Source organism: Pan paniscus, chromosome 1 (assembly GCF_029289425.2).
Source record: "Pan paniscus chromosome 1, NHGRI_mPanPan1-v2.0_pri, whole genome shotgun sequence".
Classification (NCBI taxonomy): domain Eukaryota; kingdom Metazoa; phylum Chordata; class Mammalia; order Primates; family Hominidae; genus Pan; species Pan paniscus.
In genome coordinates, this window is record NC_073249.2 from 217,690,044 (window position 1) to 217,707,240 (window position 17,197).

A 17,197-nucleotide genomic window follows, 5' to 3' on the forward strand; every position below is an offset into this window, starting at 1 on the left:
CATCCCTTCAGTGGGACATCACAGAGCAGACCTAGGAAATATCACCCACCTATTCCAGCCAAAAATGACTGAAAGCTCAAAACTCAGAATTTCAAGGCTGGCATTCCAGCTCCTTAAGGAAAAAGAGTTTTGCTTTGGGAGGAAGAAAGCTCACTTTTGCCCCTCATGGTATATAAGGATGTGTAAATGACTTCCTAGATTTCTAGAAAATTACATGTATAAAAAATTGAAAAGTCAGGTTTCTTTGTAGTTTTCATTTAACAAAAAAAGAAAAATACCCTAAAGTCCAACAGAACCAGAATAGATTGTCTCTTCAGACAATATTGAATTTGTCAGGGTCCACTTTATCCCTGCTTACAGAAATACCATAAAACCACTAATTTACCGCTTCAATCTGTAAATCGGACTGACCCCAAGCTTGACTTTAACCTGACCTTGTTAGTCATCTCGTTTCCTTCGCCCTTCATTTCTTTCTTCCTCATTCTCTATTGAAGCAGCTGAACTCCTAACCTAAGCTAGTCATCCTGCAGCCAGGGTCACTGACACAGAGCAGACCAAAAACCAGAAGTCCTCCACAGTCTCATCCAATGGGCCGACTCTGCTACTGAATGCTGCCTTTGCCATGATGGACTGGACTAAGTCCTCCGTGCTTAATTACCCGAATCGTGTCATCTTGCCGCTCCATTGTCAGGAAAGAAACCTGCATGCCCCACTGGGGGGTTCGCCTCAGCCCCACTGCCCCATGAGTAGGCAGCTCTAGGAAGTCCTGGCAGCTCAGCACCTGCCTTGCACCGTGGCTTCCATCTGCCCCAGCCCCAGTCCCCCTGCAGGCCGTGCTGCACAGCCCTGTGGAACCTGTACCTTTCTTCTTTAGGAATGCTCTCCTGGTTGCAAGTGGGCTCTGGCGGACCCGGGAATTCTGTAGAAACTTCACTGCCGTGGCAATCTGGTGAGAGAGAGAAAATAAGAGGAGTAAACTTCACTTCAATAGTCTGAATTTCAAGATTAAAAATCCTAGGAGTTTTTCCCAGCTCCACAGAGACAAGCATACTATTGTGGTCAAATTTATAACCAGTTATTTCTTAAACTTAAAATCTACCTAAATGAAAGGCGATGTTGTTTCCCTGTCTTCACTGGCTTCCTGTATCTGAGTCTGTCAAATCTAATCCCTCTGCCGAGCTTCAGGCCTGCGATGATCCTTCCTGTTCCTCCTGATCTCCATTCGAGCTGATTCTTCATACTCCCTGGCAGGTGTGGCCATGCGCACCCATGTCGCCGCCCTTGTGCCCTGTATGCTGTCTTTCTGGAAGGCCTCCCTTTCCTGCCTCCACCTGTCTAAACGTTACCCCACGCGCACGTACACACGCACACACACACACACACATGTTCTCTATCAGCACAGCCCTTTTATAGTCTGTTCTGATTCCTCGAAGCCTTGCCTAAATAAGCAAGCCATCTCTGATCTCCCTATTCTCTTCAATTCTTCAGTGCCTGTACTGTGTACCATATAATTGAAGACATAATTACACCATCTTCTAATGTTCAGCCTGCCTCCCCAACTACGCTGCAAGCAAGTGAAGGGCAGAGACCACGCTCTCTCCAGAGCCTGGCAAAGTGTTGAGGGCGTCCCGGCTGGAAGGGATTATGTCGGAGACAACACCCACTGCCATTCACACTGGCCCCCCTTCTGCACTGGAGCTGAGTTCTGAAGACCCTTCAAAGGGCAAAGTTTGGAGTTTCATGGCTAAAAGCTGACAGATTGACAGATTGTCTACCTGCCTCTGGTAATGAATATTATTTAATGAAATCTTCCTATCTCCACATAAGCCGGGCAGGGGATGGAAGGGGCACCGCTGCAGATATTAACCTTCACATCACTCAGCACACGCGAAGTGTGTGTTTACGCCTGGCTTGTCTACTTTCCACCCCAGACACCAGCCCTATGGATGGGAAACGCCCACCTGCCCCAGGTAGGAAAGGGGCTGTTTTAAATGACTGCTATTATTCGCCTCATCAAAATCAAAGGAATAATATGGTCTCATGTTACAGATAAAGTCAACAGGCCCTGAGTTCACTCATAAGTTGTTGAAAGAAAAAATTTCTAAGGCTAGATGTAAGGAAGTTTTCTAAGATCCTTCAAACTAAGGGAAGCAGTCAAACAGAAAGTACTGTGACTGTAAGTGAAATACAAGTTACAAATCATCTCCTTCCCCATATTTTATATGAATGTAATCCTGAGACCAGACAGACTTTTGGGGAACAAAAGATATGCGGATAAACCAAAGAAAAAAAGCCAGGGAAAAGCCTGTATTCATTTTCCCTGCAACCCCTCCGTGGGAGGCTTACCTAGACATTTCCCCTGAAGGATGAACTCAGTATCTTGACTTTTCAGGTCTGGGCCTGTCACCGACAGGACATACTAGTGTCCCTTGAGAGCCAAGCCCAGCTCCGCACAGATTATCATCTGTCCTCCAATGCTGCCGACAGTACTAACCACCATCATGAACCACAGTAATAGACCAGTTCTGGACTAAAGAAAAATGAATGCTCGAGATTCTAGAGACCCCAAACGGCATACTCAACCAGATCGCCTCAGGTCACACCAAAATCAAGAGAAATCTAACAAACATCTACAACACTGATGCGTTTTAATGAAGAGATGGGAGAAGGGAAGAAGGAAAAAAGAGAAAAAAGAAAAGGGGATGGGTAGAGGTAGGAAAGGTGGGGAGAAGAAGGCAACAGTACACAAGGAGCTATAACAGGAGAGAGGGGGGAAAAGGAGAGAGGAGAAATGGGAGACAAGGAGAAAAACCAACGGAAGCGAGGCCCCTGCTCTGGAAAGAGAATGAACAGGTACCCAGTCACTGGCCCCCAGGGTCAGCGCCAGTCTGCACAGCTCAGATGGCGTGGGGATAGTTGTTCTTCACCTGGAGAAAAAAATACACCTTCAACACACAAGAAAATTACACTATTCGTATCATGCGGTAGTCTGCATGCTGTGTGTGATACGTGTACCAGGTGTCAGCGGAAATGTGGATGAACAGGTCTTAAGCAGAAGATGCTAATAGTACAGCTCCTATCATTTACCCATAGAAACAGAAACCTTTCCTTCATCCTTCCAAAATTTTCCATGACAGAGAAAGAAAACAGAATCCCACCACTGGAACACACAGGTTTCACCTTGCTTTTTTAATATAGTCCTTGGTATATGCATTTCTGGTCAGAGAGCAAAGTTCTGATGGGTTTAATGGTGCACTCAATGCAGTGCTTGGCGCATTCCATCAATTTTTTTTAAAAAAATGCATCTCTTATTTCTTTAAATACATTAATCAGCCTAGTGTAGGCAAAACGGATCCATCGGACAATGCAATAAACATGAATTATCATCTATCCAACACGCATAATGGCTTAAAAATACATAATAGCAGGTGTAGTTTAAATGATTAGTTATTACACCTGTGGTGGGTCTGATTCAATTGGGAAAAATCATCTTTAATAGGTTAAAAGGTTTAGATCACCATGCTTTCCTTAAAGTGGCTGCAGAGAGGGAATGATGGAGTGCTCTGTCATTAGTAATTCATTTAAGAAGAACGTGGGGGATATAGCAAAGAACAGCATAAACGAGCGAATCCAATTTAAACATCAGGTAAAGTAGAAAACACCTTTTAAAAAAGCAAGATAAATGAATTTGGAAGGGAGATGAAATTGACGTATTTATTTTAACGGGAATTTGACAAAGTCCCGGCACGCTTCAAACTTGCAAAAATATGAACAATTTCTTTTAAAGTTTCCATTCACTAATTTCAAGTCATATAAAATAATACTGCCAAACACCTACATAAAGTATATTTGGGGCTTGTTTATGTTCCTCTTGATCTTTGTCTGAAAATGCAGGCGACAGGCAAATCACATATTTAACAGCATCGACATCACTACACTAGATGCAAAAATATAAAGCACTCAAATAGCCCCAACCTAATGTGCTGAATAAGAAAGACACCCTGAGAAGTGGCTACATGTAAGTGTGAACATATGAAAACCTCTCTCCTCTTTTCACTAATTATTTCTTCAGTTACTCTTGACTCTTCTCCCTCCCTCCCCGCAAGGAACTGGCACTACAAAATGGGGGAAAGGACCTGTCCAATCTAGAATTTTATAGCCCCATGATTCATACATCGACGGGAGAAGATTTTGCAAAACTCTTTACCCATAATGCTAACATCTTCACACACTAAATAACTGACAGGGCGCTCGGTTTGTGCCTTTCACCCACCTATTGTTGGGCACTTTTCATTAATTTCATGAAGCAATTCAACTGACTTTCCTCTGCAGAGGCCCAACACACACAACACGCTTTTGTTGGATTCGATGATGGGGTGCCTGCAGCCTGTCCTGTATTATCGTTTGATTTTCTAATTAGAAGATGAATGTGACTATTCATGGGTTATATTTGTGCCCAACTAAATTACATAAATTCAGGCCAAATCTTCCGCCTCAATGTCAAAGATGTAAAACGGAGACAGGAACTTTATTGCACATGTTGTGGGAGTGCAGCAAGCCAGGGAGAATTCTGGCACTAAGCTGCTGATGCCGCCGTCGAAGCTGCTTGCTGGTGAGCCTGTGATAAATATGGAATCAGCGTTCCTTTCCCTTCCTCTTGCACTGAGTTCTTAATGAGTGCACCTCGAATTACCAATAGCTAGTTTAATCAAAATAAAGACGACAAACTCCGAAGAAAACAGACCACAGTTTCTCCCCCCCCACCCATCCCTCTGACCCTACCTTCTGTCCCCTTCTCCACCCAAAGCAAAATAAAACAACCCTGCCACCACCAACTCCACAATTTTGGGGAAATTTCATAATTTTCACTATATGTCACTTAGAGATAAAACTGAGGTGCAAGGAAGAGGAGTAAATTCTTGTCTTTGCAGTCTCATAACAATGGTTACACCGGAGTCACTGGAGTCACTGTCAGCAACTTGGAAAAAAGCGGGGGGGACTTCAGGTTGAAAAACACCTTTAGATCCAAGATGACTGGCCAACTGAGAGAGATTTGTATTTGAGAGAGCAGGATTTGTAACTGTATAAATCAATGGAATACAGTATACTCAGGGGTTATCTACTATGAACTATGTGCTGTTAAATGCATTGTGTAGGGTAAGTAATCCCCAGTGAGAAGAACTGAGGTTCCTGACAGTCCTCACCAAAGAGATGCTTCCTATGTGTTTTCCACTCTCGTACAAAAGACCTGCACATTGTAATCTTCAGAATACACACTTTATTTTCTGCACGAGGGGGACAGGAGGACAGAGCCTGCCTAATAATGAACCTGGGGTTTGAGGGAGCCTTAGCACTTTGCACCTGACATGTAAACCTGATGCATTGTCTCCAGTGACACTTATTTGGAATGCCACCAATTCCAGCACTCCTGTGTACTACATACACATCTATCTCCTAAGATGTGAGCATTCATTAGCCATCTTAAAATATTAAAAATATTCAAAAATTAATGACACTAACAACCAAAGCCAAGTCCTTTTAACCCAGAGAGATCACAACTAGAGGGCAAAAGAAAATGACCAATATAATCTACGGGCCCGAAACCCCATTCCAGCGCCGCACTGCTCCACGTGCACTGCTCAGAAGATTAAATTGCCTGTGAAAGGTTCCTACGTTCATACTCTAAAGTAGATACCCAGAATCCTGTTAACAAGCGTTAGACCAAAGCCAACTCAAGTTTTAACAAGGACTGACTTAAAAAGCCAGGCACTGCCAAGAATGAGAGAACCCTCTACAAACAGAAATGCTGCATTTTAGTAAGAAATCAGTACTCTGTCAGGAGTTCCTTGACAAATATGGTCATCGGCGGCACAGGGAAATAGTTGCAAAGCAGCTGTTAATCAGAGAAACACATCGTAGAACGCTGATGCTAGCACTCGTGAAAAAATGCAACGGGCTAATTATGAAGCTATATATCTCACTAAAGAGGCCGTGTTCCTTGAGATTCCAGGCAGACCACTCTCGGATCCAGGGTCCTAGGACAACATAATTCTGGTTTTCTACATGCAGGCTCCTCTCTGATCTACCATTCACAATGCCGGGCTCCCTGTTCTTTCTCAAGTCTACACGCTCTCTTTCTAGCTAGGGAACAGGCTGGGGAGGGAAGGAAGCAGCGGCAACCACAAGCCACATTCCACGAACATATCCAAAAGGTGACATATCCTAAACCAGAGTAGAAGAAAAATCTACAAGTATGCAAAAGAAAGGAAGCGTCGGAATCGTCATTCTCAGTGTGGCAGGAGGGCAAATGTGTGTGAGCCTCAATCCAGGATTTCCCCAGCTGCCAAAATGAAAAGAAAGACTAAAAAAGCAGCAGGAATAAACAAAAACTAGAGGCAGTTCTGTGTGCAACCTCAAAGGGAGAAAGAAAGCTTCCAGAAAGCTGCTCTCAGAGTGTGACTGCAACTCAGGGACGCCAAGGGCCCAATAGCCAGGTAAGAGGGGAAAGTTAATATGCAGAGGAAGGCTCGGTCAGCCAAAATTCAATACGCGCCTCTGCAAGGACAAGGAGGAACAGGCTCCCCGAAATCAGACTAGTGGGAGTGGGGGGGAGGGGCCTGCACACTCGGAGTAAAACCACTGGAATGGCAAGAGGGGAATAACCTTGAGGTGGACGAGCCCGCAGGCGGCAGAAGCGCAGAGCCAAAGTGCCCCCTAGCCGGAGCCGGCGGAGGCGCAGGCCGGGGCGGCCGCTCCGCTAACTCGCACAGCCCAAATTAAGTGTTTTCACTCAGGGAAAATGAAATGTTTTGCAAGATGAAACAGAATGAAAATTGAGGTTTTAGGTAATTACTAGTTGGCATTTACATATCACGGGCTGGTTCAACACCTATTCATTTTCCTCTTTTATTTTCAATTTTTAAAAATTGCTCATTAAAAATGAACAGATGACAGTGACAGGAATTTTTTTTGTACTCTTTCCCCTTCTCTGAGGGTTACAAAACCAAGAGGCAATTTTAGCCCATTTATCTACAATTAACACACACACAAAGGTATGTTTCATGTACATTAAGGGAGGAAAGGAGAAGGGAAAGTCAACAAAAGCCAGGAAGTTCAACAATAAAGACAGTGAGTTGTACTCAGGTAGCCTCCTGCACCTGGGTAAGGAGCTGGCTAGCAAGTGCCCTGGCACTCAAGGAGTTAAAGGAAAGAGCCTCTCTTTCGACTTGGAATTTCCTGGGTTTTGTCACTGTGTCCTTCCCATTGTTGATTTGGGTTACAACACTATACTAATTAAGCTTGTGGGCCCTAATTTCCTTTGTTTTACTTTACTTTCCTCTGTCCTTTTGTTTTTCACATTAAAGAAATAAAATTCCGCTGGTAGAAGTGCACAGGAGTTGACATGATAGAACAGAATATATTTTAAGGCTATTGTGTAAATCTGTATTTAGGGAATTCTAAAGCATGCATTATTGACCCTAGTCTCTCTTAAAACTCATTGATATATGTAGTAAAAGCCTTTATGAAAAGTGGCAACTTCACATGCGCAAAAACTACCTTTCAAAGTGAAATATCTCTGCCATTTATTTTTTTTTCCCTTGGCCTTAGTTAAAAATATTGCATGAACTGCTTGCCAGAATGTCATTGTTTTGTTATTTGATTAAAGTAGTTCTTCCAGAAATGTATATTGAAATAAAAAGCATCTTAAACCACCACGCACTATTTAATGTCAAGGGACAGTGATCTTAGGGACGTAAGGGTGACTTTGGAGAGGTGTCCGTGTCCAGCCGAGGACTCTGGGTGCCAACTTCCAGCCCAAAGGGCGCTGGTGCAGTGGAGGAGCACAGCTTGAAAAGCAGAGCTGCTGATGCAGCGGGCGACGGTCACCACGCCACAGAAGGAGCTGTGGAGTACACGCCGGCCTGGAAGAAATGAAACCCTTGCTTGTGGGTTGGGAAGATCAAAGTTCCTTTTTAGGAAAGGTTGAGAAGGAAAAGGGTTTTTCTCCTTCAGGGAGAAAGAAAAGCAAATTTAAATGCCTTGTCCCCACGCATCCCCATCTGAATTTAGATAGCAGCCCCTCTAATTTTTGATGCAACCAACAAAGCAGTTACCCAAAGAGGGGAGAAAAAAAGGATGACATTTGCCTTTTCCCTGGCTTTGAAATGCAACTGGCAGCAAATTGTTTGAAGTCCCGTTTAGAGAAGAAACTGTAATAGCCTTCATACTGAAAAGAGGAGGAAAATGCCATTATACACGGATCACGGTAGCAGTGACCTCAGCAGAGAAGGCAAACGAGCTGGCTGCAAGTTGGAGGTTTGGCCAGCGTGCCAGGAACGGAAATAAAAGGTTTATGTGCCAGAGACGAGTGGCAAGAGCTGGGTGCTCGATCCCAAGAGATACCAAGGAAAGACAAGTAGTTCAATTCCTTAACATGATGTTTTTCAACAGCTCCTTGACTGCTCCTTCTTCCAGTATCCCCTGGTTTTATATTTTCAATATTCCTCTAATTTCCCTGCACTGTTAAAGAGGAAGCAGAGAGCACCCAGGCTTCGTGTTGTAAAATTAATGAAGGTGTCAAGCTGTTGAGTTAAATCACTCTAAAGGAATGTAATGACTCAGTGTCCAAGATGCTCCCTGAGAGAACTGTGAGCTCACACAGTGACGGTGGCGGGTGACTCCAACACTAAAAATATGTGGCACACAGTCCCCAGCACCTCCCTAATGATACCACTGCCTCTATTTCCTAGTCTCTTTCTCTCCACCACTGGTTGAATTTCATGCTTTCTGAAAGGTATTTCTCCTAACCTCCAGTAGCTTCAGATGCTCAGCAGATGAAACCCTGCTTCAGCTTCCACTTCTTTTGAAGTTCGGCCAGATGGAGATTGGTGAAGCTCTCTAGTCATGCACTATTGAACTGCGGGATGATTAGGAAGGAGACGAAGAAAGGTTGTGTCATGGACAATGGCAACCTCAAACATTAAGGCATCACTGGGGGTCAGCTACTGAATAGGTGACCACCAGCTGGTGCAAGGCAGGATCCCCCTCAAGGGCTTAGGGCCACCTGCCCTAAGGGCAAGAAGATGGGCTCCTGAATTCCAAGGAAGATAAGCTCTGGACCAAAAAATTATGTGTACCATCAACCCACACTCTGCACAAAACTAAAACCTTCAAGGAGTCTTTAAAAGGCACTTCTAGGCCAAGCACAGTGGCTCACGCTTGTAATCCCAACACTTTGGGAGGCCGAGGCGAGTGGACCAGTTGAGGCCAGGAGTTTGAGAAGAGCCTGGCCAACATGGCGAAACCCCATCTCCACTAAAAAAATACAAAAATTAGCCAGGTGTGGTGGTGCATAGTCTCAGCTACTAGGGTGGCTGAGGCACGAGAATTACTTGAACCTGGGAGGCAGAGGTTGCAATGAACCAAGATCGCACCACTGCACTCCAGCCTGGGTGACAGAGTGAGACTCTGTCTTGGAAACAAACAAACAAAAAAATAAATAAATAAAAGGCAATTCTACCAAACACCCCATAAGAAAATTAGAGAATGACCTAATGCTAAAAAATAAATTTGAATACAAAAAAAAGAACTACTCATAGCCTAGAATGAGTTCAAATTTAGAAACAAATTTTTTCTTTTTTTTTTTTTTTTGAGACAGAGTCTCGCTCTGTCACCAGGCTGGAGTGCAGTGGCGCGATCTCGGCTCACTGCAAACTCCACCTCCCGGGTTCAAGCAATTCTTGTGCCTCAGCCTCCCGAGTAGCTGGGACTATAGGCACATGCCACCACACCCAGCTAATTTTTGTATTTTTAGTAGAGACAGGGTTTCACCATGTTGGCAAGGATGGTCTCAATCTCCTGATCTCGTGATCTGCCAGTTTCGGCCTCCCAAAGTGTGGGATTACAGGCGTGAGCCACCATGCCTGGCCCACAAATTTTCCTTCTTTTTTTTTTTTTTTTTTTTTTTGAGACAGAGTCTCGCTCTATCACCCAGGCTGGAGTAAAGTGGTACAATCTTGGCACTGCAACCTCTGCCTCCTGGGTTCAAGTGATTCTCCTGTCTCAGCCTCCTGAGTAGCTGGGACTACAGGCACATGCCACCACGCTTGGCTAATTTTTCTATTTTTAGTAGAGACAAGGTTTCACCATGTTGGCCAGGCGGGTCTCGAACTCCTAACCTCAAGTGATCTGCCCAGCCTCCGAAAGTGCTGGGATTTACAGGTGTGGGCCACCGCGCCCAGCCTAAGAATTTTCTTTAGACCCACCAGAAAACAGAAGAAAGTCAACAATCAAGATCTGCTACTAACGGGATGCCACCAAGTCCTAGATCCTGCTACAGGCTGAGCATCCCTAATCTGAAAATCCAAAATCCAAAATGCTCCAAAATCCAGAACTTTTTGAGTGCCAACATGACAGTCAAAGGTCATGCTCAAAGGAAATGCTCACTGGAGCATTTCGGATTTGGGATTTTCAGATTTGAGATGCTCAACCAGTATTATATACATATTCCAAAATCTGAAAAAATCCAAAATCCAACACTTTTGGTCCCAAGCATTTGGGATCAAGAATACTCAACCTGTACTACCTTTGATTCTTTTATGGCCTAAACAAAAAAACTAAAGTATGGGTTCCAAAAGTGTAATTCATAATGCAGTCAACTGGCAGACTTAAAAATCTTCAAATTGCACTTTGGGAGGCCAAGGTGGGCAGATGACCTGAGATCAGGAGTTTGAGACCAGCCTGACCAACATGGTGAAACACCGTCTGTAATGAAAATACAAAACTTAGCTGGGCGTGGTGGTTCACACTTGTAATCCCAGTTACTTGGGAAGCTAAGGCAGGAGAATCACTTGAACCCAGGAGGTGGAGGCTGCAGCGAGCTATCACGCCACTGCACTCCAGCCTGAGCAACAGAGCACGACTCTGTCTCAAAAAAAAAAAAAAAAAAAAATCAGCCGGGCGCAGTGGCTCACGCCTGTAATCCCAGCACTTTGGGAGGCTGAGGCGGGCGGATCATGAGGTCAGGAGATCAAGACGATCCTGGCTAACACGGTGAAACCCTGTCTCTACTAAAAATACAAAAACTTAGCCGGGTGTGGCAGCACGCACCTATAGTCCCAGCTACTAGGGAGGCCGAGGTAGGAGAATCGCTTGAACCTGGGAGACAGAGGTTGCAGTGAGCCAAGATCACGCCACTGCACTCCAGCCTGGAAGACACAATGAGATTCTGTCTCAAAAAAAAAAAAAAAATCAGCCAGGCGCAGTGGCTCACGCCTGCAATCTCAACACTTTAGGGGGCCAAGGCGGGCGGATCACAAGGTCAAGACTTCGAGATCAGCCTGGCCAATTTAGTGAAACCCCATCTATACTAAAAATACAAAAATTATCCGGGTGTGGTGGCATGTGCCTGCAGTCCCAGCTACTCGGGAAGCTGAAATGAGAGAATCGCTTGAACCCAGAAGGCAGAGGTTGCAGTGAGCTGAGACCACGCCATTGCACTCCAGCCTGGGTGACAGAGTGACACTCCATTTTGAAGAAAAAAAAAATCTTCAAATTGACAGCAGAATGACAAGGATTGGAAACTTACTATTCAAACAGTCATATACAATCAGCTACTGTCAGAGGAAAGTCACCTTCCTCACCAAGCACACCAGCCCCAGAGAGTGGCCAGAAATGGGCTCTCCACAGGGACAAGTTGGTGGTCAGGTTCCATTTTCTAAAAAAGCGGTATCTAACACAGGTCACACCCTTGTAGACGACTTCACAAGTAACATATTAACACAAAGTGTGAAACACAGGAAAGCAATACAAGCTATACCGCTGACGCAGATGAGGAAAATGTCATTTTTTTTTTTTTTTACACATCTTTCAGAGGTAATGACATAAGGGCTGTGAAACTGATTATCACAGCCATCATCAGATTTGTACCCACAGACTGTCTTTAGTATCAAGGTACAAGTTTGGAAGAGAAACTGAATCAAGAGGCATCAGTCCAGTTGCCTTCTCTGATAAACCCCAATTAAGAAATTTTCAGCTCAGTGAGGAAATCCATCGCACACAAGAAGAACCCAAAGGTAGTCCTCATGGCTTTGAACCATTCAGCAACCTTTCACTAAATACCATAAACATCCCTATTATTAGCCAGCACAGCTACCAATAAACAAACACACACTTTAAAAAATAAATGATCCGGCCAGGCATGGTGGCCCACGCCTATAATTCAGCACTTTGGGAGGCTGAGGCAGGAGGATGGCTGGAGGCCAAGAGTTCGGGACCAGCCTGGGCAACATAGCGAGACTCCATTGTTTCAAAAAAAAATTTGTTTTTTTTAAATAGCTTGGCGTAGTGGCGCTCCAGCTACTCGGGGAGCTCGGTGGGAGGATGGCTTGAGCTCAGGAGTTTGAGGTTACACTGAGCTATGATTGTACCGCTTCACTCTAGCCTGGGTGACAGAGTGAGACCCCGTCTCTAAAAATCAATCAATCAAACAAATGATTCCACAAAGGCCTACTGAGCACCAGAGCCATCTTGGCCAAGAGTCACTGTGTCCTACTAATAATGGGAAGATGAAAAGGAGGGTCTTTATGCCCTATATCTGATGCCCTTCCCCATCTTGGTCATCTAGGAGAAGCCAGATGAGCATGTAATTTACTTATGAATAACACAAAATTTACACAATTCTCACCATTAAGCAAATCAGTTTATTGAGCATCTTCCTCCTCTAAATCAATGGTAACTCCTTTCAAATTCTTCCCAGCTCTGTCTGAGAAACAGAGAAGTTCACTTTTTGTTATCTGAAGGATTATGAATTACCATCTTGCTTTGTAACCTTCTTGGTTCTTCACATACTGTTCATAAGGTAAGATACCTGGAAATTACAAAAATCCCTAAATTTCCTCAATTTTGCACAAGCTTCCTGAAACATCCCTCATCCTTTTCTGCTCACTGTCCTTTCTCTCTCTCTTCTTGCCTGTTTAAACACATGGACATGGAGTTATTAACTTTTACAGGAAAACCAAATAAAATAAAATAATGTTGAAGCAAAAACGCAGTGATGTCAGGCTGTAGCTAGCACCATTTATCTGTGGGAATCTGATTAGCGCTCGAGTGGCAGAGCTACCTGGAAAAGTGCTCACAATCAAATAAAAAAATGATACCAAAACATTAACCTGATGGCTAAAAACTCCACATTTAAACAGTTAAAGTAATAAAGGAGCTTTTATTGAGTATTTTTTATATTTCATTATGCCCCAAATTGACGAGGACTCCCGGATACATTTTCTAGACTTTTGGTTCCTCAAATCGAATGCTCTCTTGGACTTTTTTTTTTTTTTTTTTTTTTAACTAAAAGGAAACAGCATTTCTTGTAAGTTTGAATGAAAGGATTAAAGCTTCTCCTAGAATATCGATAATAGTCTTGAGTGCAAACACAGCCAAACGCTGCCACAAACAGAAGCCTTTTTTTTGGTTTATGTACTTTAATTCTGAACTTGCTGATAAGCCAGCAGAGAATTTTCCTACAAGATTTTTTTTTTTTTTTACCTTACACAAATACTGTCATGAACCTGGCCTCTTATGTCCCCACTCAGTGCCTCAGATTCCTTCACTGCTATAAAATAAGGGGTTAAACAGATGACCTTCAGGACCCCCTACCTGTGCCATTTTATAATTTCTAAGTTGATTCTATGAGGCAGCCGCTAATACCTGGGCCAGAGATATGGGCTTAGGTCAAGGACAAGACCCAGTCTTTCCAGATTTCATCTCTCCAAGCTGACACCCAATTCAAAAAAAGGAGAAAACCAACAGAGAAGGAGGAGACAGGGAATAGCAGAAGAAATCAGGGCAGCCAAAAAAGATATTACAAATTCCATATATTTTATACGCTGCGAAGCTTTACTCACGCTACTTACTATTTATTTTATATACAAGCTTAGTTATCTGGTATCCAAATCATAGAAGATAAAAGCTGCAAATAAGAACAGAGAGGAAGGAGCCAGCTAGTACAGAAACACCGAACAAAGATGTGACAGCAAAAAAAAGCCCAACAGCAAATGTCAAGAGAGAAACATCCATGAAAAGCAAACAAAAAAATTCAAAAAGCTTATTAGTCTGGGGTCATTTAGAATCGGTGGAGTCATTTCAAGTAGGGGCAAATATACAACACATCTATATTTCAACAGGTTTTGAAAACACAGCTATGCTTATAACACCATATAAACACGTTCATCTAAAATGACAATACTGAGTCATCATGATTAAATTATATTCCAGATATTCAGCTTAATAAAGCAAGAAAGTATGTAATCCATTTTACATAATTCCCAGCCAAAAGTTTTAAAGTGTTTTGTTTTGTTCTGCTTTCAAATGGCTCCTGATGACCATCCAGAAAACGTAACTATCCAGAATGCCTCATTCTAGGAGGTGCCAGAGATGGTGGTTTTCCTGAATTGAACATGAGCAGCTTTGATTCATGTTAGATTAAGAAGCAGGAAGCCAGAGATTAAATAATGAATAGCTACTGAGCATTCACAGGTCCTCACGGTACACCGGCCACTTGTAAAGTCAAAATAGAAGCAGGAAAGATGCTGTTTTTGCTGTAGCAATCTAAGATGAGGAAACAAGCCAAAAGAGATCTTGAGCCATCTGGTCCCACCCATGACCTAGGGACTCCCCTCTTCAACAACCCTGACAAATGATCAGGAAGCCTCCTCTTGAATGCTCATAATGAGCAGGGAAACTACTCCCTTAAGAGACTGTCAGCTCATTTTCAGGAGTGCCTCTTTAAACTGAGTTGAAATCTACTTTCCTGAACCTCCTAACCATTGGTCCTCGTTCTCTGTCTGGCAACAATATTAATTGGTCCACTTTTTGAAACAATGCTGGGTGAGGAATCAGGATAGACTGCTGTCACTGGCTATCTTTTCTATAAAAGCATTTATTTCCCTTACTCTGCTTAGTAACTAAAGGTGAACACTGGCCTCACTGTGTAACAGTTTCATAAATTCTGCTCTTTCGTTTGGTAAGAGCAGCCTTGCCCTTTCTGGGAGAGCCAAGGCTACACCTGTAATGTCAGAATGCATTAGCAATAATAAAGGCCACAGTAATGCAAGAGCCGACTTCATGAACACGTCATTCCAGAATGGCTAAATTCAATCAAATATGGCAGCGCTTCCTACAACGCTACGATCACTGGGGCCAGTGTGTGTGACGTGGGCCCACTTACTGGAAGCTGTTGGAAAGAGAAAGTGAGCACTCTGCTTTAAGACTAATAGACAGGGTTTTTACCAGCCCACAAGTGGTTCAGCATCCTTCTTTCCCAGGAATTACCTAGAAATTCATTTAACATCTAAAGACTACAAATGAAACTTCAGAAGGTTAAAAGTATATAATGAGAAGGGGCCAAGGGGATGGTATTCACTCAACCTCACCTTAAATATGTATGATTCTTAGGGGGAAAAAAGTCAACACCCATAAGGTGGTAATCAAAAAGCAAAGCCAAAGATGAGCCAGGTTTAATTCTAACTCAGTCACCAACTTCTTCAGTAACTTTCAGAGCTACTTACCTTTCCTGTTCCTGCTTCCTCATCTGTAAAATGGAACTAATACTGCTTAGAGACTCACAAAGTGGTATAAGGAATAATTAGTTAGCATTTATGTAACACTTTTCATCTTCAAAGTAGGATTACAGACTATAAAGTAGAGTAGATGTGGCTTGAAAAATCTTTTTAAAACCTAAAATAAAGCATGAAAGCAAATTCAGAGAAGTAAACTCAGCTGACATCATCTTAGAGCAGCCAGATAGCTCTGCCTCCACGGGCACCCCCATCTGCCCTAGTCAGTATTTGCATGTGGAGACAAAGGTATAAGGATATTTTATTAGGGAAAATGGGAGGAGATAGAAAGAAGAGAAAAAGGAGAAAGAGAAGGTTAGAGAAAAGGAATGGGAGAAAGTATAAAAGGGAGAAAAGATAAGAGAGAAAAAGAAAAGAAAAGGAGAGAATAGCAAACAGCAAGAAATAAAGGGAGAAAAGACAAATCTTATCCACTAGAAGAAAAACAAAAACAGGAAGAGAGGAAGAAAAAGAGAAATGGAAAAGAAAACTTCTTTAAGGGGATATTTTTCCTGTTTCCAAAGAAAAAAGAAGATTAAAAAGTAAAAGGAAAGTTTAAAATGTTTAAAAAAAAAAAAAGACAACGACAAAAAGCAGAGGATAGAAAAAGAGAAGATAAAGCTTTCAAGAGTATGTCTGGAAACCAGAAAGCTGGAAGAGAAATCATTAGCAAGTCCATAGTGCAACTACAGTGATACTGTGTGGATCAATTCATTTAACGCTGCCCTGTACATTTACAGAAAAGTACCTCTGATATAATAAAGGCTCATAAACACGCAGAAATTGGGTTAGACCCGTTTCGAATTCCTGCCAAACAATGGTTCAGAAAAATGAAGCTCTATTTTAATTAGCTGGATTCACGAGTGATTTGATAACAGCAGATGCTGTCTGGATGCTTTCAGCTTGATGGGCTCCACATACATGAACTTAGAGTGGTTTTGATGCAATTAGGTCTTTCTTTCTGCTCCAACATGCCAGGCCTAAGGACCTGAGCCTACGTGTAGCCCCTACATGTTGCTAAATTTATCTGTATGTTAATATTCAAATCATGAAGATGAGAAGGGTGGCCACCATAAGGGAAGTAGAAAAGTAGTTTTCAGGGCCGCCCATGGTGGTTCATGACTGTAATCCAGCACTCTGGGAGGCCAAGGTGGGAGGATCACTTGAGGCCAAGAGTTTGAGACCAGCCTAGACAACACAGTGAAATCCTGTCTCTTCAAAAAATTTAAAAATTAGCTGGGCATGTTGGCATATGCCTGTGGTTCTAGCTACTTGGGAGGCTGGGGCAGGAGGATCGCTTGAGCTCAGAAGGTTGAGGCTGCAGTGACCTATGACCGCACCACTGCACTCCAGCCTGGGGTGACAGAGTGAGACCTTGTCTCTAGTTAAAAAACAAAAAAAAAAACAAAAAAAAAAAAAAGAAGAAGGCCAGGCACAACAGCTCATGCCTGTAATCCCAGCACTGTGGGAGACTGAAGTGAGAGGATCGCCTGAGCCCAGGAATTTGAGACCCAGCCTGGGCAACAAAGTGAGACCCTGTCACTACCAAAACATATTATTTATTTAATTTATTTTTATTTTACTCT

The 17,197-nt window shown here is 43.1% G+C and overlaps 1 protein-coding gene across 6 annotated transcripts in view; it reads right to left on the reverse strand.

Annotated features, from left to right (window-relative positions):
• PEX14 (peroxisomal biogenesis factor 14) overlaps positions 1 to 17,197 on the reverse strand; it is a 156,173-nt gene that overhangs the window by 93,719 nt on the left and 45,257 nt on the right. For all 6 annotated transcript variants that reach the window (XM_003822091.5, XM_003822090.5, XM_055103950.1 and 3 more), the window contains one exon: positions 862 to 946. In XM_003822091.5, the coding sequence (XP_003822139.1) occupies positions 862 to 946 (85 nt within the window). The remainder of the gene's footprint in view (positions 1 to 861; positions 947 to 17,197) is intronic.